The sequence below is a fragment of the Abramis brama genome (genome assembly GCF_963993115.1).
Source record: "Abramis brama genome assembly, chromosome: 2".
Classification (NCBI taxonomy): domain Eukaryota; kingdom Metazoa; phylum Chordata; class Actinopteri; order Cypriniformes; family Leuciscidae; genus Abramis; species Abramis brama.
The window spans coordinates 53,929,525-53,952,058 of NC_139964.1; the positions used below are offsets into that span (position 1 = coordinate 53,929,525).

At 35.9% G+C, this 22,534-nt stretch overlaps 1 protein-coding gene across 1 annotated transcript in view; it reads left to right on the forward strand.

Moving 5' to 3' along the window:
* The window catches only part of ptprdb (protein tyrosine phosphatase receptor type Db), an 83,041-nt gene that overhangs the window by 22,492 nt on the left and 38,015 nt on the right, over positions 1-22,534 (forward strand). Inside the window, exons 5-8 of the mRNA XM_084104308.1 lie at positions 15,453-15,596; positions 18,460-18,605; positions 18,837-18,978; positions 20,390-20,575. Coding sequence (XP_083960434.1) covers positions 15,509-15,596; positions 18,460-18,605; positions 18,837-18,978; positions 20,390-20,575 — 562 coding nt within the window. The 5' untranslated portion in view covers positions 15,453-15,508. The remainder of the gene's footprint in view (positions 1-15,452; positions 15,597-18,459; positions 18,606-18,836; positions 18,979-20,389; positions 20,576-22,534) is intronic.

The window sequence follows — 22,534 nt, forward strand, 5'->3', positions numbered from 1 at the left end:
ACCCTGCTAAAGCAATGAGCATCTTGCTGTCCATTGGTCACGTCTTAATTTAGCAATTTCTAGTATTGCATTAGCATTGCATCCTTGTCATGAGCACTTAATCATTTTTTACTTTTCAGTGCGAGTTACAGTAAATCTCTTTTTGGCCACTTTACATGTAAAAGAAAACCTGCTTAAACCACACCTGAATATAAGGCGTTTTTCACTTCCAGCCTTCCATTACAATTATATATCACTTATAAATGTTTAAATACAAAATGAATAGTAGTTATTAAGATTGATGTGGTTTGGAATTGGTAAAATGTGCGTGGAGAAAAAATATGATTAGAATATTAACTTGCATAATAGTTATGCATGCATGCACGCACTGTGTGTGTGTGTGTGTGTGTGTATATATATATATTAGGGCTGTCAAACGATTAATCGCGATTAATCGCATCCAAAATAAAAGTTTGTTTTTACATAATAAATGTGTGTGTACGGTGTATAATTATTTTCTACATATAAATACACACACATGCATGTATATATTTAAGAAATATTTGCATGTATATACTGTGTATATATATTTATATTATATAGAATTTATGTTATATATAAATATTTTATATATAAATAACACATTTTCTTAAATATATATATATATATATGCATGTGTGTGTATTTATATATAGAAAATAATTATACTATATACACAGACATAATAATTATACTATATACACAGACAACGCCTGGATAATTATACGTACACAGACATAAATTATGTAAACACAAACTTTTATTTTGGATGCGATTAATCACGATTAATCGTTTGACAGCCCTAATATATATATATATATATATATATATATATATAGAAAGAATTTACAGTTTATTTTTATAAATTCTACTTTATATTAATATTCTTACATTGACATTTTAGTTGAGCCAAGTGCTAGTTGTCATGCTGCATGATAAAGTTGTCACAAAGCCTATATCTAAGTTTTGAGCGTACTGGTTGGTAGGCTACAGGTTGTCAAATGTGTTTTACACTTACACACATATTTTGTGTTTTAAAATTGTTTTACTTTTATATTTTCCTGAAAAGCCTGTAATAGGCCATTTCACGCAGGGAGGATCAATTGTGACAACTTACCCCTTCTTATTTTGGTAGCCATATGCCTAAACAGAACTTAATAAACTTAATAGGGGTGTGCAAAGCAGCCGGTATTTGTATCTGTATTTGTATTTGTTGAGGGGGGAAAAGTATTTGTATTTGTATTCGAGTAAAATTCAAAATAGGTGTAAAAATCCAGTTTTTTTGCGTTACACTTCTAATTTACATTATAGTGTAAGTATTCTTTAATTATATCTATTATAATAAATATAGATATGCAATGTGTAAAATATTTTTTTCAAAACTGCATTCATATTTAATTTTAAAATGGCTTTTTAAACCTGCTAAGAGTTATCCAGCCAATAATAAGCCTAGAACTGCTTTTCTGACGGACTGATATTAATGACATAATGACGGCTTTTTATTTCATTTCTCATCTCCATAAATATATCTAAAGCTAATGCAAGGGCTAGAAATCAATTAATTCTTTGCTGATACTTCCTCGTCATCACGGAGAGCGCAGTTCGCACCGCTTTCTCCTTTCCACAAGCGCTTGTTCTCTCGTGGCGTTTGTCGTTGCTATGCAACCGTGAACATAGGCGCGCCTGGAAAAACGAGCGCTCTGCTCGCTTGCCGCGCGCCTACATTTGAAATCTGCACGCGCAAAAAACGCGCTATGTGAGCGAAATATTTCCATATGTGGCTCTTTCCTCCTATCTTATCAACAAGTGGACAGCCACCACATCAGCAGCACCGCCGGTCGCCATGTCTCATGAGGAAACGCAGCTTTTTGATATAAAGTTTTTCTTGTTCCCGAATACAAATATTTTTAAAGTATTTGTTCGAAATAAGTATTCGTAAAAAACACACTATTTGTGCCTTTCCGAATACCGTATTCGGGTTCGGCTCCACCCCTAAAACTTAACATAAGAAATATGTTAAAAATGACTGGAGTTAAAAGTGACAACTTACCCCAGTCTCCCAATTCAAATTATTAGCCTACATAGCCTACAGGTTACTTTAGGCTTGTGTCACACATTAATATTAGGCTATCATATAGGCTACCTTTCAAAAAGATCAATAATTCCTTTTTAATATAGTCCAACCTTGTGAATTAAAACAGTGCCATGTAGGCTATGGTCTCAGTAGCCTACATAAAATAAATAAATAAAAACTATTCTGGATGAGTGACCTGGTTTCTGGACGCTTACCTTAAGTGTCTCCGATGTGCAAATGCAATTCCTCCAAATTATTTATTTTCCCTGAACCGGAGATTCATTCCGGGGCACCTGACGTCACTCCGCCGTCGCCGCTCTGTCCTGCCTCGAGCCCGTCCCTCATATTCCGCTGTACGTGAGTGTGTGCGTGTGCGCGAGCGCTTTTGTATGCTCGCGCGCTCGGCTGCACACACAGCATCAGCATCATCAAAAAGAGAGACCTGCGAGCTCTTTACGAGCGCTGGAAACACGCAGTGCTTCTGCTGCTGTTGTGCTTTTTATAGTTCAGCCCTGAACCGGTGAACATCAGAAAGGAGAGGACGGGCTTCTGGATTATATCTCTGGTGCTTATAGATGATTTCACGAAGGTACCGAGCCGGTGAGACCCGAATGAAAACCTGAACCCGACAGCGATGTTGATCAGGTAGGCGAGGAGTAAAAGCCTCATCCGCTCCCTGGTTATTATAGAGGAAATGACTAAATAATTTCATTGTTATGATCAGTCATCCACTCGAGCTCGAGTCGATGAATCGATTGTTATTTTTATTTTTATTTTTATCATTGGCAGGCTATTACAGAAGACCATATTGCATGCACATTCCCACTTTTTGTGGGTGCTGCTTTAAAAGCATATCAACATTATGATAAGGACGGAGTATTGCATCATGTTCCTAATATTTCTATTTGTCATATTGTTTTACAAAATCACATATATATATATTATTATATGTAAATATATATTATTCATCTATATACAGTATATATACACGCACAATATATACAGTATACAAGCATATGTTGTTAAATGATAATTTAGGCAATTGCAGTTGTCTTTATTGTCTTAAATGGCATGCATTTTTGTGGTGGTTTCCCCACTCTGCTGCTTTTTAGATCATTCAGTGATGTTCGGGGGAACCCAGTGCTCCGGGGTATTATGCTGAGCTTAAAGTATTACTGTTTATGACGGAACGTTCTCCACGGATCATTAAAAGCATATTCTTAATGGACCAATAAACTGAATGACTCTACATTTGAACAAAGTTCACGTTGAAGGGGATTATGTGTGATGACTTTTGCTATACCTCGTAATGCTCTTAGTGTGTGTGAGAGAGACTGAAGGGGGAGCAGGGAGAGTGAGGGATATTATGATGTTCGGGTATTAAGGTTTGCATATGCAAGAGAAAGGAAAGGAGCCGGAGAGTTTGGTGGTTGGTCTGAGGTGTAAAAGTTTGACCTGTAATGCCCAGAGCATGAGCCGTGAGAAAATGACAGATGGACGAAGAGAGAGAGAGAGAGAGAGTGATTTTCTGACTTTTGAATAATTTATTTCATTCCACCTGCAGACTAAGGGTTGCTCAGAGCACACTTGAAAACCTGCACTATTTGAAAAGCAGATTGCATCAGCTTCAGTGGCATATGGTTTATATTAATAATGTAGATATCACAGAGGCACAATCCCTGTGCTTATTGCCCAGACTTGCATCTTTGATACCATTTATAGGTGTGGGTCTTAAGTGCTTCTGCTAGTGAAAGTTGTGCTTATGACACTGAGCTGAAAGCGAGCTGTAAAATCTCTTCCTGAAACTGGAGAAGACTTTAATAGCACTGATGTGCTCAGTGCTTAAAGCTTGATCAGCTCAAGTGTTCTGCATGTGCATTACTGTCAAAACCATATGGTTCAAGTACTTTTTGTATATGATTTCTAACCTTCTTGAGAACAGCTTGCACTCAGTATATAGTGGTAAAGCTGGCCTGATGGACCAGGGCAAGTATGATTGAGTTTCAAACAACTTCATGGGACTGTGACTGGCTCAATTGTTGCAATTCTGTATTTATGCCATACCTGTAAGTTATGTTTGGGTGTGCTTCTGTGTTTAAAGCTATACTGTTGAGCAATAGATATACAAAATAGTGAGTCGTCGTCAACGTGTGATGCATTCCTGCTGTTGAATACAGCTAGACGAAGCACAATGGAATAGAACAGAACTTCTGCATACTTTTTTGTGCTTGACAGTAGAGTTTTAAAAACTGAACGCTCATGGCGCTAGATGCTAAAAAACAGTGAGATGAATTGCAAAGAAGTCTATTTGATGCATGTCTAATGTTGACAACAATTAAAAATGTATAGAGCACGTCCTGTCCGTTCACCATCTTAAAGTCAACATTACTTTTGCAAACTTACTTGTGGAATGGAATATTCAGTCAGAAAATTGTATATTTGTTTCTTTTCTGTTATTTGATGTAAATTTGTAAATCTTAAAGAACCATAATGTTTAATATAAAACTTTTTTTTTGTTGAAAAAAAACAAATTTTCATCAGTGCCTCAGGGCCGGAAAAATGTGTCCTGTCTGTATTTGTTAAATCATTTTTGTTGAGTCCTGTTTTGACTGTGACTATATTATTGTAATATTTGAGCATATCAGCTCACTCACAGCATGATGAGGATTACAGACAAGAGACAAGATTGTTGCTTACAGATAAGAGACAGAATAAAGCATGGCTCTCTGGAATATTTCATTGCATTCTGTATTTTTTAAAATGACTAATAAACCGTATGACATCTGATTTCCTACATACTACATAGCTGTGCTAGTTTCTTGTTTAGCTCTTTTGACTTTTGCTTCTTACGTGACAAAATACAGTCGGATAATTTACAGAGACGATCGTTATTGCAAAGTAAACCTCAACAGGGTGATCTGAAAGCGGGGTTTATTTTCCAGTAATGACTGGCTGACTGTACATTATCACTTACTTGTAAGTCTACGTTTTTAGCATTAACATAATTATCTAGGAGGCTATATTTTTACTTCTCTCATGTCACATCTGTTTTCAGTCATTATGCTTACCAGTTTAAAATTTTTAAGGTGACGCATGTCATTTCAATGACACTATTGTCTCCAAATGGCACCGCATCTGCCATTGTTCAGAAAAACATAATTCCGCCCCAAATAAATGCCATTAACAGCCATTGTTGGTATTTCGGGCTTGTCAGGAAGTAAACAGAGCAATGTTTTGAAAGCGACACAGTAAATTCACCTATAAATAGCTTCTAGTTGTCTGTACTTTAACATTGAACAATTTACCACTTTACCTTTAAAAAAGCTCATAGTATGTGAGGTTCCATGAACTTAAAGGGAGATCTTGCAGGATGCAAGCATTTTCTAGCTTAATTTCCATAAGCTAAACATCAAAGAGTGGTGATCAAGGAGACCTTGTAGTGATGTACAATTCATCAACCAGTTTCAGATCTTTTTTTAAAGCATTTTTGCCTCTTTTTGGATAGTGGAGCCAACTGTTACATAATCACCATGGCTTAATGTGGTAGGCAATACAAGTTATTCTGACATGTTGTTTTAATGAAACATTGCACCTGATTCACGAAACACACTGAATCGGTCTAAATCAATCATGAGTTAATGCTCAATTCAACAACTCTCAGTTCTTTCAAACTGGTTGTTTCATGAATCAGTTTGATTCAGTGATTTGTTTACATATTTTAACATGATGTAGGATATATATAAACGTATATATATGTTTCAGCTGTATATTTTGGAATATGTTAAACCAGTTAAAGAGTATTTATCGTATTGACTGTAATTTTGTGTGTTTCAGTTCAGTCTGTTCAGTTACACCCTAGTTATTGTCTTCATGCCACATAAAGGAACACACTGTTACTTACAGCACTGTTCCTGTTAAATGGAGAAGTCTGATTCAAGGTTGGCCCATTTCTCTTTGGAACCTTTAGAACTATCCATGAGTGGTTTATAGTTTTATTTCTAGTTTTTCTGCCCACTATATGGAGATGGAAACTACCTTATGTATTATGCTTTGCATTCCATGTTCCACTGAAAACAAATATAGGAGTATAAAAAGAAGTGTAAAAGTATAAACAGAATAATCCTCAGTCACTAGCGATCAGGCACTTTAAAAAGGCATGTTATTGATTATGGTTTGTTTTAACTTGGTGCTGCAAATCCCATTTATAGGATATAAAACATAAAATTATGGTAATCCATTTATACAAGCTGTCTTCTCAAGTATGTTTATTTTTTCAATTATCTAAGAATATTTTGATCTATTCTCAAAATATGTATTTTGGGGGTATTCAGATCTTTGTTTCCTATTTGAATCATTTAGCAATAATTACATAAAAACTGAATTGAAGTTTTGAAATAAACAGGCTTTCATTTGTTTATTCACAGCAAGAAAAAAATTCTTCCTCAGTATTTTTGTCTTGTTTTCCAAAAAAAAAAAAATAAAAATCTTAAATCAAAAAGATACATTTAATTGAGAAGCAGGAGAACCGTTTGACAGATATTGTTCTTGTTTTTTTATCTTAAACTCACTTAATTTTGATGATATTTTCAGAAAACAATACTTAATATCCTAAGTCATTTTGCTTTTCAAGTAAATGTATCTTGATTTAAGAATGTTTAGATATTTATAATGGAAAACAGGAGAAAAATACTGAGGAAGGACATGTTTTTGCAGTGTATATTTGTGACTTACAGTATATAAGGGATAATCTATGGCTAGCTGTGCATTGAATGCTTTTAATGTGACATGGAGACAAGGAATCGCCTGACGTTAAGTATTCAAATTGTCATTTTCCAGCATTAACAAGTTAAAGCTGTTATTTATGTTTGCTGCGCAATATTTGACTGGAAGGATAAAAATGACTTTATTTTCATCAGTTATGGCTAGTTAGATCTAGCATTCTGTCCGCTTTAAATCAGACTGAGATAGAGTAGTGTGGTAAGATTACATTAATTTGAATGAATGAAATATTGCATTTATTTGAATTAGCCTAATCATTGATTGAGAGAGAAAGAGAGATGGATGAGACGTGAATTACCTGCCATCTGTGCAGCATCAATGAAGCAGTGAGTATAATTAAACAACGATGTTACCCCCTCATTGCTGAGAAATGGAATGTAGCGATTATGGTTGGGTATCGTTTGAATTTGAGCAATTCTGATTCTGCTTATCGATCCCGATTCTTAACGATTTTCGATTCCAGTATAAAAAAGTCAAACATTTAGATATCAAGCATATTTATCTGTCTTTTCGCAAAACATTCTGTTGCAGCTGAATACCATGAAAAAAACCCCTGCAGCCTAAAGAAGAACTAATTAATAAACTATAGACAAACTAATATAAATTATGAAAAAAACATTATGAAAGTTCAGTAAGAACAAAGGAACAAATTAGCAACTGGACAAATAAATACAACTGAACAAGTTCAAGTTCAGAAATTGAAATCAAATTAAAAAGATTAAACCTTATTAAAGTTACAAAAGTTATTCATTCAAGATCAGTGAGTGAGTTTGTCGTGGAAAAATTAACTTCAAAGGCAGATTTGGAAAAACCAACAAAGTGTCTTTATAAGGTTTTTATTCTTGCAAGAAGGACCCTCTTACATACAGAGAAGAGACCAAAAGGGAATTCACATTAAAACACTTAAAGGCCACCCATCCCCTGTGGTCGGTGGATGTGTGAGGGCTTCCTATTATTCAGGTAAAACAGCTCCTTATGTGGTATTCTGTTATCTGCACATGTGGCACTTACAAAAAAACCAAAAAACTGCATATTGCTCAAGGCTGAGCCACCAAATATGTTTATCACAAGACAACCAGAGGGAGGGTGTCCTTAATATTGGACAAAACAAATTCTAAAACTTACTTTGTTAAAATTTCCATCACATTTATTTAATTAATTTAACAGTAATGACACAGACAGCAGCAGGTTCAGTAGCCTGCTGTCACTTTAAGACAATGCACAGATCCAATATACTGTTACACATGTGTTTTCTTTCTCATCTGTTTACGTTCACTTAAGACATAACTGACTGTGTTTACAAGGATATTTGGACTTGTTTGTCCGTTCAAGCGCAAGAAGACACGGAAGAGGAATCAATTCAGTATTTGTGCACTACATGAGAGGCGGCTTTTCAACAAATTACAAGCATAGATAAATACAATAGAACAAAGATACAAATGAAATAAGCAGTGATTTATGTTTTTCAGGTTAACCTAACAGTATTCAGGTACAGGAATTGAATAATCAAATGTAAAATAACACTGCCTTCACTTAATAAATAAAATATAATGAAATAATTAATACAATTTATCTTTGTAAAAGCTACAAAAGGGTTTTTTCTTTCTCTTTTGTTGCTTGATTAACATTGGTGACAAACAGATGCAGGTTTATTAGGCTGCTGTCACTTTAAGACGAATGCACGGATCCAATGTAATGATGATATCTGTTTTCTTTTTCAATTGTTTACTGTGTTTACCAGGATTCTCGCAGAGATGGGCATTTTGACTTAATTTTGTGTGTATGTGTCCCTTCAAGCACAAATAGATGAGAAAGAGAACAGTATTCGGTGTTCCAGTCTTCTTGTGCTCGATGTTTAAACTGACAGGACTTAAAAACGTGAAAATGATAAACTTTTACTATATGATGGATAAGCTTTGCAATTAATCCGTGAATCACATGTGTTCCGAACTGGGGGACAACTAGCCTGTACGTATCATGGATCAGCTACGATCACTACTTGACGTCCCACATCCTGCGATGTGACACATTGTGATATCGATGCTCAAACAATATATCGTGCAGCCCTACTGTGCATTAAACAGTTTTAATGCACACTTTCCAGCCAATCAGAATCGAGTATTTAGAGTCTAGTGAGACAGACCATGGTATAAAGTTATTTAGGCATACATTTTATTTGTAATTGTAAGTTCTGCACATCCAGGCTAGTTCTTTTTGTTTGTTTTGTTGAAAAAAAATGTGGAATGTAACATCTAGAAGGTCTTAAAATGTTGCATTGAAGTATAACAGAAGCCACTTGAAGTACGCAGAGGACCCATATGATTGTGTCATTCCATATGTAGAAGCTTCGGGTCACTTTTCGTCAGGGTGAGACAGATGTGTGTACCTGTTAACTGTCTCAGCCGCTCCATGTCAAAGTAGCTCTAATTGGAGTTCTGCATTGTCAAGGCAATGAGTGCCTGCCAGCAAGACTGCCCCACATCTACATGTCATTTTGTCCTCATCTGTCTCTTGCCCTGACAGCTGCATCTGTTGTACTGAGACTTAATGAGGGGTTTTGTAGAGTTTGTGTTTGTAACAGACTTACATGTTCTTGTGTTGAGTTACAGCGGCCATATGGCCAAAGAATTGTTTTTCCTTGCTGTTATATGTTTGAGTGCTCATGTGAGGGGATGCATATTAGAGAAGCTGTTTGAAAATGAGAAAACTTGGATTTGATTCAGCTACTAGGTAACTAGTAAAAAATGGTAATCTCTCTTTCCAGTTAGTGATTATATCCGATTCAGTGTGCGTTTTTGTATGTTAGAGAACAAACATAAGGAAACGCACAGCAATTTTCCTCCCCAATACTGCAAATCACCTTATGTAACTGCCGTTATTACCATGTCCTCATCTGAGGCACACACACACATACACATTACACTCTATATGCACAAACAAATATAAACAAGTTTCACTAGTCTTCTACATGAATAAACAGATTTGCTTGGAAGATCAGCAGGGGTCTTTAACCTTTTTCAGGCCAAGGACCCCCTGGTGGATAAAAGACAGAGCAGGGACCCCCTGTTACATTTGAAGTCTGGCCTTCAAATATGCGTATAGTATCAAATGAATGTATGCTATAATGCTTACATTACAAAACCATTCAAATGATCATTAACTATGTACAGAGAGTTTTAATTTTGAAGTTTAATTTTACTTAATGCATTCTGTTGTGGAAGGGGCAATATATAATTTAGCTGAACTTCATTTTATTAACTTTAGCTTAATTCTATTGAAGTTTACTCACCATATTTTTTTCTTGTCACAAACTTCCTGTTGAAGACTCCTACAGCATTAATAGATCAGAAGTTGTATGTATTATTGGCATTGCAGCTCCATCTATAGTTAATAAGCTACATTTTAAATTGCCGCTCATGTCCATGGACCTTAGAGCACAAATTGATTTAATAGTTAAAAACTGATGTGGTTCAGCAAAATAAGAGTGCATCGCTCAGTCAGGGTTTGCGAGGGAGTTTAGTGGCTCGTCTATTCAGCTTTAACTGTAGTCATTCAAAGCCTACATAATTCTGGTTCCTTTTTTCACTTGAAATACAGGGGACGTGGTTTAATACAGTATAAAAGTTGTGTAGACATTAAAAGAATAGTTAATCCAAATTCTCTTGAAATTCCAAACCCATATGACTTTCTTTCTTATGTGGAGCACAAAAGGTGAATTTTTAAAGCATATCCTGGTCAATCATTTCTATATAATGAAACGTGCTCCATAATGACCAAAAACACTATAAAAGCATCATCAAATGTGGCAGATTTTGAATGTATTTAGATTTAGAAAAAGTAGATTTAGATGTTGATGTAGACCTTGTGTTAGGTTTGATTTAGATGTTTTGTTTGACGTCAAAGACATCAAGCAGCATTGCTTCTCGCATATCTTGTGATTGAACGCTGGTGAGTGTGTTTCATGATGACAAAAAGCACCATCATTATCAAATTTGGCAGATTTAGATGTTGTGTTAGGTTAAATGTCAATGGCACCAAACAGCATTGCTTCTTACAAATCTTGTGACCAACGTCAGTGAGTGCATTTACGTACATACATGTTCTTAAATCGATTATGCTTAATAAGCCAACCAGAGTAAGTGTTTCTGGTTGTATATATCATAGAAATACCCAAGGAATTATAAAAATGTGTTCTCATCTTGTGTAGGCGAATGAGAAGTAGTACAGTCATAGAAATTGCAAACATGAGAAGAGAATATGAGTGTACAAGTTTCCTACTGACATTTAACATTACAACTCACATCATTGAAAACTGAATGGAATACATAGAGTGGAATACATAAATGCTTACATTTTGGCATCGCCACTGTGAAATAACTTGATCTTGCATTGCATGGTTATTGTTTTGCATGTATGAACATGTCTGAATCATGAATCATGTCTGAATCATGTCTGAAGATAACAAAAGGGGAAATTAAATAATATATCTACAGATATCTAAATTTATAAACTCATGACTTCAAGTAACAAAGTGAAGTAAATCAAGAAGTCAGAGTTTGCTTCTACCTAGTATCAGAAAGGTTTGCTGAATTATGCTAATGAAGAACCAATCTTATTGTAGGAAAATTATGTTATGTATCATGTCACCTTTGCCATGCTCCTATTCTATAAAAACTGTTGTATTCTTTTTGCTGGTGGGATTCTCTGAAATTTGTCTGAGATCCTCCGGCCATGAAGGCATTAGAAGGCATTGTCTGGAGTCTGTTTAGTTATTGCTGTGCAGCAGGTTAGTAGAACACTAGAGACCTTATTCCCAAGTGATTGTGTTAAAAAAGAAACGAGATGTCGTTCGACTCGGTGTGAGACTCTTAGGAGGGGTTAGTTTGCAGTCAGGTAACTATTATATGCGTTCAGAATAGCTATCTTAGGCGTCAGCCAACTCGATCAGAAGTGAATTCACCAGAGTATAATTTTGCAAGTGTCGACTGTAGACGCTTGGGTGTCGACTGGAGACGCCCCAGGTAAACTTAAGTCTTGTGTGTAGGGGAAAATCTACATGTAAACTGGTCAACAGCCAGGATATTCTTCAAAATATCTCAATTTGTGTTCCATGCAAGAAAGGAGGCTGTATGAGTTTGGAACGACATGAGGGTGAATAAATACTAAAAGAAGTGTAATTTTTTTGTTAACTATCCCTTTAACAATGGACGACGAAGGTCTCTCAAAAGAAAGCTCGTCATTCACTGTTGTTTGATATGCTGTTATCCCTCTCATCACCTAATTGCAGGCTAATTGTGTTGGTGCATGTTAACATGATTGGTGCCTTAGTAATAAATATCAATTATTTGACTCGTTGCATCTGAATAAGTAATTAAGATGCAGATTTGTTTAGTCAGTAGCTATGTCTCGCTGTTCCACAAATACACACATATATGCGCTTGCTGATGGCTTACTTTCATAGTCTCTTATGTTTCTCTCTCTCTGTCTCTCTCATATGCACACAGACGTAGCCACAAAGCTTAGCTATCGACTTCTGACACAAATGGAGTTGAAGCAGGAAATATCAGGTTATCATAATGATCTCTGTTCTTTTCAGATTAGGCAGGGTAGCATATGGCTCTAACACAGGGGAGAGGAATATAATCCCCCCCCACACACACACACACATGCACACACACATGCACACACACATGCGCACACACACACACACACACACACATGCGCACACACACACGTCTGGTTTACTATCTTTGTGGGGACTCTCCATAGACGTAATGGTTTTTATACTGTACAAGCTGTATCTCCCCTTACACTAACCAGACCCCTAAACCTAACCTACCCATCACAGAAAACTTTCTGCATTTTTACATGGTCTCTTTCTGTATGATTTAGAAGCTTGTTTCCTCATGGGGACCTCAATTGTGTGACACAAGTCACCATGAGTCTGTGTGCATTCAGGTTGAAGTCCCCACCGGGGTAGAAAAACATGTACACACACACAAACACACACTTGTTGAGTTTTTTTTATGTTTTATGGGGAATTTCCATAGACAATGATTTTTATACTGTACAAACTGTATATTGTATCCCCTTACACTAACCCTACCCCTAAACCTACCATTTTGTCCCCATAATGTAGGGTTTACCAGGACACACACACACACACACACAATATCCACATTGTCCAAATCGAAAAATAAATTCTTATTTAAACCTGTAAATAAACAGTTAGTTCTAGCATACAAATTTCAGCAAGACTCAGCACTATTGTGACCTTTGTGCAAAAAGTCAGATTTTCTTTCAAAGAAGAGGCTCTTTCGAACATGGATAATCAGACATGTGAAGTTTATTCCAGCTTGAGTGCATGCTGTAAAAAAAGTAAAAATTCTCAATTTTAATTTCTATCTGACTTTGAATTTTATTTATTTATTTATTGTTAAATAATGTATTTTTTAAAAAAAATTTACAGAAAGTGTTATACTCATTAAATTAGAAATATATAAAGTAGAAGAAAATATAAGCATTTTCAATAGTGGTCTTAGACTTTTAGATGTGACGCATCTTTGGTGGATATACTCGGCGTATTTGTGCGTTTGCGTATGCCTTGCGTGCATCTACGTATTTTCCTGATAATAATGTGTATTAGGGATTGTGTTAAGCTGCTGTGGAGTGTTTTCCAAATGAGGCAGATGGTGTGTGTGTGTAGGGTTAGGGGTTTGAAGGGCTTCAGTTTTACATGAGTCAGAGATCAGATTGACCCATTTCCTCCACAGTCGAATCCAGACATGTGGAAACACACACTCATTTGGGGTTTGTATGTGTCACCGTTCTCCTCCTTCACTCCCCGTTTCCTACATCATCACGATTCCCTGCAGGAAGTAACACGTGTGGTCTTTTCTCTCTCAGCACTGTAAAAGTGAAGGAAGCCTCAGAGTGCAGTGGAGGAATTAAATATGGATAGGCAGCACGGATGAGGGGGTCTGCAACCACTCTCTCTCCTAATGATGTGATGTGATGTGACAAGCGTGGTGCTCATGGGGGCAGAGTTACCATAGCGATTCCCAACACACCCCCATCTGTGGCAATCTCCCATGCACAGCATCCATATTTAATGCAACTTTTACTTAGTGCAGTTCAACTGCCCACCCAACTCTTTTTCTCTCTCTCTCTCTCTCTCTCTCTCTCTCTCTATCTCTTTATTTCTCGTTCTCTTCGTTATATTTTCAGAAGTAAGATACATTATACATTTATGGGCTCTAGGTTATAATTATTGAGTTTATGGTAAAGTTTTCTGGCCTACTGGGGAGAGAGAGAGGCCTTTAGGAGCTGTCATGTATTATCATATATTCCATGCTGTTTTTTTACTTAAAGTTTTACAGAGTTATTGTAATCTGAACTTTGTATAACTTCCCAGTTATTTTTTGTCCCACTTTTGTTATAACCAGAACAGATGTTAACAATTTTTGTTCGTCCAACTATCAGCTATTTCCCCCCAAAAAACGTTTCTGCTAAACTCGGCTGACAGCTTTGAAGTGTGAGAAATGGCAAATTGTTTTAAAGTTTATCACTTAGAAATGTTTAGCACGCTGGAGGACAATTACTGTCAGTATTCTCTGAACTAAATTAAAGAAATAGTTCATTCAAAAATGAACATCATTAATTCACCCTCATGCCATTCTGAACACACACCACTCTTCAAAAGTTGGGTAAGATGTTTTGAAAGAAGATTCTTATGCTCCAAAAGCCTGCATTTATTCGATCTAAAATACAGTAAAAACAGTAATATTGTGAAATAATATTACAATCTAAAATAACTCTTGTCTATTTTAAAGTTTAATGTATTCCTGTGATGGCAAAGCTGAATTTTCAGTAACCATTACTGCAGATTTCAGTGTCACATGAATGATCCTTCAAAAATAATTCTGATATGCTGATTTGCTTCTCAATAACATTTCTTCTTATTATTCTCAATATTGAAAATACTTGTGCTGCTTAATATTTTTGTGGAAACCTTAATTCATATTTGATGAAGATATCTATTGCAGGATGCATGGAACTTTTCTGTAAATGAAATTAAATGGGGACTAGGGCTGTCAAGCTTAAAAAACACTATGATTTTAAATAAATCTATAAAAATCATAAAAATACATAATTTGTGCCAGTTTTGATGTCAGCGACAATTGGCCTTGATGCACCATATCTGAATATCCCTAAACATGAATGACAGAACGTATGCAAAGATTTTCATTAAGTTGTACAGCTTCAGAAGATTTATATTCATTCATTCATTTTTTGTGGAGCTCAACAGCCCCTATTTGGTTTGGAACAACATTAGGGTGTGTAACTGGGTGAACTATTCCTTTAATGCAAGCTAGACTACTCTCTGCCTGTGAAGGCTCTATGTTAAATGATATGTTCATTGTTCAGGAATTGATTGACCACTCAGTAATTTGTTATCTGATCCTCAGAGAAAGTCTCACACACAGAGTACTAATTGATTAATGCGATCGATTCATGTCATGTGCTGCGGCCTACACATGTGACTGACAGATATGGTTGCTTGTTCACATATGTATTTTAGGTTATGAGTGCACTTACAGCTTGGTGATCCACATAAACAGACAAGCCAATGAGAGGATGGCCAGAGGTCACATGATCTACAGAAGCGCCTACCAGCCGGTACTACTGATTCTACTGAGCGTGCTCCAGCTGGCGCATACACAAAGTGAGTATACAGGCATCAAAAACATATCAAACAGTGGCTGAATCCTCTGAACTCAGAATAATTGCTGGCTCTTTTCATGAAATGCTCTAGTTCCCCAATCCCCACCAGTGTAAAGGATAAAGGCACACTTTAATGCAGCTTACAACGTAGTATGTAATTAAAAAAGTAAGGTTTGTGAACATTCTAAGCAATTTCATAATGCTAAACCAGTTGGATGGATTATAATACTATCCTCCAATGTTTCTTTCACTGCACCAAATGTCCGGATCAGTGTTTACAAGACAACTGTGCCCTTCGCTGACTACGTAAAGAAATGACGTCAACATTTAATACATGGATTTAATATGTCTTTTCATTTGATGACCATGGCAAAACATTTAAGCAGATAATCAGGCCTGCATTGTGTTATACTCTAGTAGATGAGGGAAAAAATACCATTGTGTTTTTAGTTGTTAAGAATTGAAATGCAGAAAAAAATATTACATTTCATTCAAATATAGTTAATTGTATTCATTTAATTTATTAAATAGATTTATTATGTGGATGTAAAAAAAAAATTTTAATTAATTATTTTTATTAAATTATTTTATAATAATAATTATAAAATGTGTATTGTTCTCTCTATGGTCTTTGTAATTGAATATAAAATATAAATATAAATACGAAAATGGAAAAGTAGTTGCACTCAATGGCTTTGTTGTGCAGATGTTATCTGCGCCTGTGTAGATTAAAGCATGACAAGTTAAAGGGTTAGTTCACCCAAAAATGAAAATTCTGTCAGTAATTACTCACCCTCATGTTGTTCCAACCGCGTAAGACCTTCGTTCATCTTCGGAACACAAATTAAGATATTTTTGATGAAATCTGAGTGCTGGATCACTTCTCCATAGGCTGCTAGGTGACCGAAACTTGCTGGCCCAGAAAAGTCCAAGTGACTACAGTGGCTCAATCTTAAGTATATCAAGCGACGAGAATACTTTTTGTGCGCAAAAACAAACAAAAATAACGACTTTATTCCACTATTCATTTCCTTCTCTCTGGGCCTCGTAGTGTTTTTGCGCTGCGCGTCTGTGTTACACGTCATCACGCATCACACACATGACCAGCGTCGGCCAATTGTGAGCCTACGTGGTGACGTATAACACAGACGCGCAGCGCAAAAACACTACGTGAACCAACTAGAGGCCCAGAGAGAAGGAAATGAATAGTGGAATAAAGTCGTTATTTTTGTTTGTTTTTGCGCACAAAAAGTTTTTTCGTCGCTTGATATACTTAAGATTGAGCCACTGTAGTCACTTGGACTATATTAACGATCTCTTTAATAACTTTTCTGGGCCAGCAAGTTTCGGTCACCTAGCAGCCTATGGAGAAGTGATCAGCTCTCAGATTTCATCAAAAATATCTTAATTTGTGTTCCGAAGATGAACGAAGGTCTTACGCGGTTGGAACAACATGAGGGTGAGTAATTACTGACAGAATTTTCATTTTTGGGTGAACTAACCCTTTAAGATGAAGAGATTTCATAGCACATCATCTGGGGTGATGACATGAACATTCAACCACCCTCGTATATGTTCTATTTGAACCGGAGCTGAACCTTTGGTTAGTTACACATGCCATTAGTTCAGAGCTGCTGGTCAGTGGGTTATAGAGCAGATTAATGTGACATTATCTGTAGACCGAGTGGATTAGCAAGCGCTGCAGAATGTGTCAATCACACTGCTGATCCGCACTCTTTTCCTCATCTACAAGTTAATTCACTCTGTCTTTCGTATTAACTGTAATGCACTTTTAATGCACGCATGAAGTCACTGCCTGATTTTTAAAGAGGTTTTATGACTTTAAGTCAAAGTCAGGTTTATTGTCATTTTCAACAATGGCAATCAATGTGGTCATTATTTTTAAAGGGGTCTTCACATATGATTCTTTCTTGCATCATCCATTTTGTTTTATTTTATTTAAAACGACTGATTTGAGTTTGTAATTGAATTCACAATAGTATACAATTTTACACAATAGTATAGAATTTTAGTATTTGGTACAATGTAAAAATAATTATTCGGCTTACATGTAGAGTTACATGCAGGGTTTAAAATTAACAAGCGCCAAACGCAGGTAAAATTTCTTGCCAATTGGTCCATAAAGTTTTAGTAACTTAAATGTATTTTTTTATTATTTTTTTTTATTTTTTTAAATCAGTAGCATTTAAACCATGAAAATAATGATTGGCTTAACTGTGCATGTCATGACATATGTATATATGCAGTAAACTTATTATACTGTTATATTAAGTGCATTTGTCGCTTGTTTATTTTAAACCCTGCCGTTAACCTTTAACTTATTCTACTCTTTATGAGAACTATAACTTAAAAATGTATGGATGCATTCATATTCATTCTGGAGATTTTAAATACTAGAAGAGAGTTTCCCCATCCTGAAGACATTTTTGCACTTCCCAAAAATGAAAATTCTTTCATCATTTACTCACCTTCAAGTTGTTCCAGACCTGTATGAATTTCAATACTCTGCTGAACACAAAAGATGATGTTTGTATCGATATGTTGGTAACGAAACAGTTGATGGGCCCCATTGACTTCCATAGTATAAAAAAATACTATGGAAGTCAAAGGGGCCCATCAACTGTTTGGTTACCCATATTCTTTAAAATATCTTTGTGTTCAGCAGAAAATTCAGTTCAGTATGAAAAAATTCATACAGGTTTGGAACAAATGAAGGGTGAGTAAATGATGACAGAATTTTAATTTTTGGGTGAACTATCCCTTTAACTGGGCTTGTATTCACCCAGTCATAGTTAATTATGGGTCACCTTATACAAACCACCAATCTCTGTCCTTCTTGGCAGGTGCTCCTCGGTTCACTCGTATGCCCACTGATCAGATAGGTGTTCAGGGGGGCGTGGCCTCCTTCGTATGTCAAGCCACAGGAGATCCACTTCCCAAAATCACATGGAGCAGAAAAGGCAAAAAAGTCACCAACCAGAGATTTGAGGTAAACTCCCGACCCCCGAATGCACAAACACAAACCGTACAGACAGCTTGCTTACACATTTGCTGCAAGCAGCGATATGAGGTTGTAACACTATTAAAGTGAGATTCCCATAGTACACTTCCTGTAATTTCACACATTTGTCCTGGCTCAGTGGGTTCAATACACATGGTCTATAAAAACACACAAGCTATTCAGGGAGTTACTAACACATTTTTCTCTGTCTGTCTGTAGGTGATAGAGTTTGAGGATGGTTCAGGGTCTGTTTTGCGAGTGCAGCCGCTACGGACTCCGCGAGATGAGGCTATATATGAATGTGTAGCATCTAATGATAGGGGGGAGATCAGCGCCTCCACACGTCTCAGTGTTCTCCGCGGTAGGTAATGGATCTGACTGGAAGCTTCTTCAAAAATGTGCTTTAGCTTGGAGTTCTGAAGTGCGCTTCTGTCAAGCTTGCCTGATACATGGCATTTCTGCTATTTTTAGAGAAGTACCACAGAATTTTTGGAAATACCAATAAGAAGTAATTAGAATAATTGTTTTCATGCAGTGACCAATAATCAATATAATGGCCAATATACAGCTATACGCCAACACTGAATCTACACTTTTTACACATTTTCTGTGCTGATTTTGTGGTAAATTTTGCAGATATTATGCATTAAACCATTTTTTTTAAGTGACAAAATATGATGATCCCCTTACCCCCTTCCTGAAACATAAGAGCAGCTGTATGATTTCATGTGTAAAGACCAATTTAAAAATGTTTAGAATGTTGTAAATACGTTATTTCCTAAATTCAAAAGCTTGCTTTTTTGTTCTCACTATACTAAAGCCAGAGCTAATTTTTTAAATATTATTTAGAAAATATGTACTTTTTATTAAGTTGACGGCATATTATATATAATAAAAACAGCTCTAAATTAAGTAAGAAATAAAAACGAAATATGTCTATAGAATAAAATAATTGTGATGCATTTTGTATTTTCTGACTTCAGTAACAATATAAAATTTGGATAAATATGTGTAAATCATTTAATTAATATATTTTAGGGATTTTAGGGAATATGATTAGCCTATATGACAGAACTTGTTGCACTTAACTGTATTTTCCTTTTTTGAAGTGATTCCAATCATATTTCAAGCAATTCAAAACCATCATGACGAACAGTGTCTCAGCATCTGAAGCGTTTCAGCTCAAGGAAATAATCCATTATTTATCGACTTTAATATATTGGCCAAATTTTTGTATTGGGCCGATAAAGATAATATTAAAAATGAACAAATATCGGCCAATAACCGATATGGTGGCCGATATATTGTGCATCCCTAGTATATTTCAATTAATATCTTATATTGAGATGTTAACTTTGACAAACCCTAAACATATTTTTTTTGTAATGAGTGAACAACTTGTAAAAATTGTGAAAATAATTATCGGCTTATGTTACAGACAAGATTTAAAATGAGCAAGTGGTTGTTTTTTTTTGTAAAATGAAAAATTGTCTTAGTTACTGTATATTGTGCATCACTAGTTATTTTGTAGTTTGTGGTCTATAATAGTACAGGCTGTTTATGGTCTACGGGAATTGGGCTTTAAGGTGCAGTAAGCGATTTCTGAGAAACACTGTTAAAGTGGATCAGACCAAGAACCAAAACACTGCAATCAGCAGGAGCGTATACACTCGTGATGGGGGAGGTGCCTGTGTTGCATCATGTTTGTTTTGGTGATTTCCAATATCAACAGAGATGTGAGTGTAATGTTTGTTTGTATTTATTTATTTCAGAGGACCAGCTTCCCACTGGTTTCCCTAATATTGATATGGGTCCTCAGCTGAAGGTGGTGGAGCGTTCTCGCACCGCTACCATGCTGTGTGCAGCCAGCGGAACACCTGACCCAGAGATCACCTGGTTTAAAGATTACCTCCCCATAGATACACACACTCATGGCCGGATCAAACAACTACGCTCAGGTGTGTGTGCTCTGAAGGATTTGCAGTCTTTGTTCTCTTATTCTCGTCATTTGTTTAAAGGTGCACTTAGCTAATTTTCCTCTTTAAAAAATAAATAGTACATTTTATTAATACGTTTTAAATTATGTACACTCACATGAGATGAAGAGTCATATCAGTAGCTTTATAAAAAAAATGGCTCAGTCTGCATGGAGCTGGTCTCCTCATGGGGACAGCCATGTTGATGTCACATGACCAGCTGTGTTTTGCTGAGCTTGAAACAAGTTACAAATAATGCTAATAATAATGTTGTAAGTTTACTTCATATATATAGGTATGCACCAATATTAAAATTCTGGCTGATACGATACCGGAAAGCCTATAATTTTGTCATGTTGTGCCTAATATTAAAATGATATACTACTGTGTCTAAAGAAATCATCTTAAATGCTAAAAAAATAAATGTATGCATCACAGCATTATAATGTACAGTAAAAAAAACGATATTTATTTTAAAATTTGTTGAAGATTTAAAAGATCTAACAGTGCAAGTTAAATTGTAAGTGCTTTTAAAGAATAACTTTAAGTGAGTGTTAAATGCTGGTAGATGTAATGTAAATGTAACCAAAAAATTGCATTCACAATTAAAATATCGTCTGATAGCGATAAATTGAAAAATTCTAGTATTGGATGATAATCAATGTGGTACTGACATATACATATATATATTACTAGATTCTTAAAAAAAAACATAATTATAAAAGTACCTGTAAAGGAACAAGGATACCAGACAATACAATAGACATATAAAAGACACAACATAACAGTGGGAAAAATTTAATGCCCAGACACTCAGTCACTGCAAGACCAATGAAACAATCCATGAGATCCCATGCCGCAAACTTACACGCATAACCTCTCTGAGTGCATCTTTAAAGAAATCCTGTAGCCTAATGTCCTTTCTCACACACACACACAGTCTCAAACACACTGTTTTTGCTGTGTGACGACCTTAAGTGATAAATGTGCTGTCTCTCTTTCTGTGTTTTAATCTACAGAGTCCTTTGGTAAGTGTGTTATTCTGAGGCACAACACACACTCACTCATGTTCAACCACAAAACACACAAACATGTCGTTATTGGTAAAGCGCATGATATATCTACAGTACATATTGAATTTCCCCTAACAATAAAGTCACCCTCTCTCCACACACATATAGTCAGAACATAGTTTAACACACAGTATTCACGTACAGTAGATAGTTCTCCTTACCCGAGCGCTGCCCCTCTAACGTGTGGTACTGAGCCTCTCGCTTCCACTCTCACTTACGTTTTCTTGCTCCCTCCTTCACTAGCTCACTCTTTCACTTCTCCAAACACTCACTGCCCTTGGCATTGGATTTCCTGCATCACTACCCCCTTCTCACTCTTTCAGATCTCTCTCTTTCTCTCTTTCTTTCTCTTACTTTGTTGCCTAGATAGGTTTGAATGTCCTAATGCTGAATGTTACAGTGGCTTTTCACCCAAAACCGTGGCCTTTTTGGCTTTCCTCTTTTTCTGGGCTCGAGTCTGCCTGTCTTAAGTCTCTGTGTTCTTTTCCATGAATTTCATGATCAACTTTTTTAGAAAACAGGTGTCATCCAGAGGTTGTGCTACGAATAATCGTTATCCGTCACTGAGAGGACTTGGTTGTACATTTTTCCGTCATGACCAAACACTTGGTAACACTTGGACCAAACAATTGATATTACAATAACTTTAGTGGAAATTGTTTTTTAGTAGCAGATTCTTGGCTTTTTGTTTTTATTACACTCTTTGTTTTTGTAATCTGGTCATCTGATTTAATAAACAATAATAATAAACTATTGTTTTTCTCCTCAAGTAATCATTTAGATTTCACAGGGGTTCTTTAAGGCTATGTTCACACTTGTCAGGTTTGGTTCAATTAAAAACAAACTCTGGTGCGATTGCTCTTAGTGT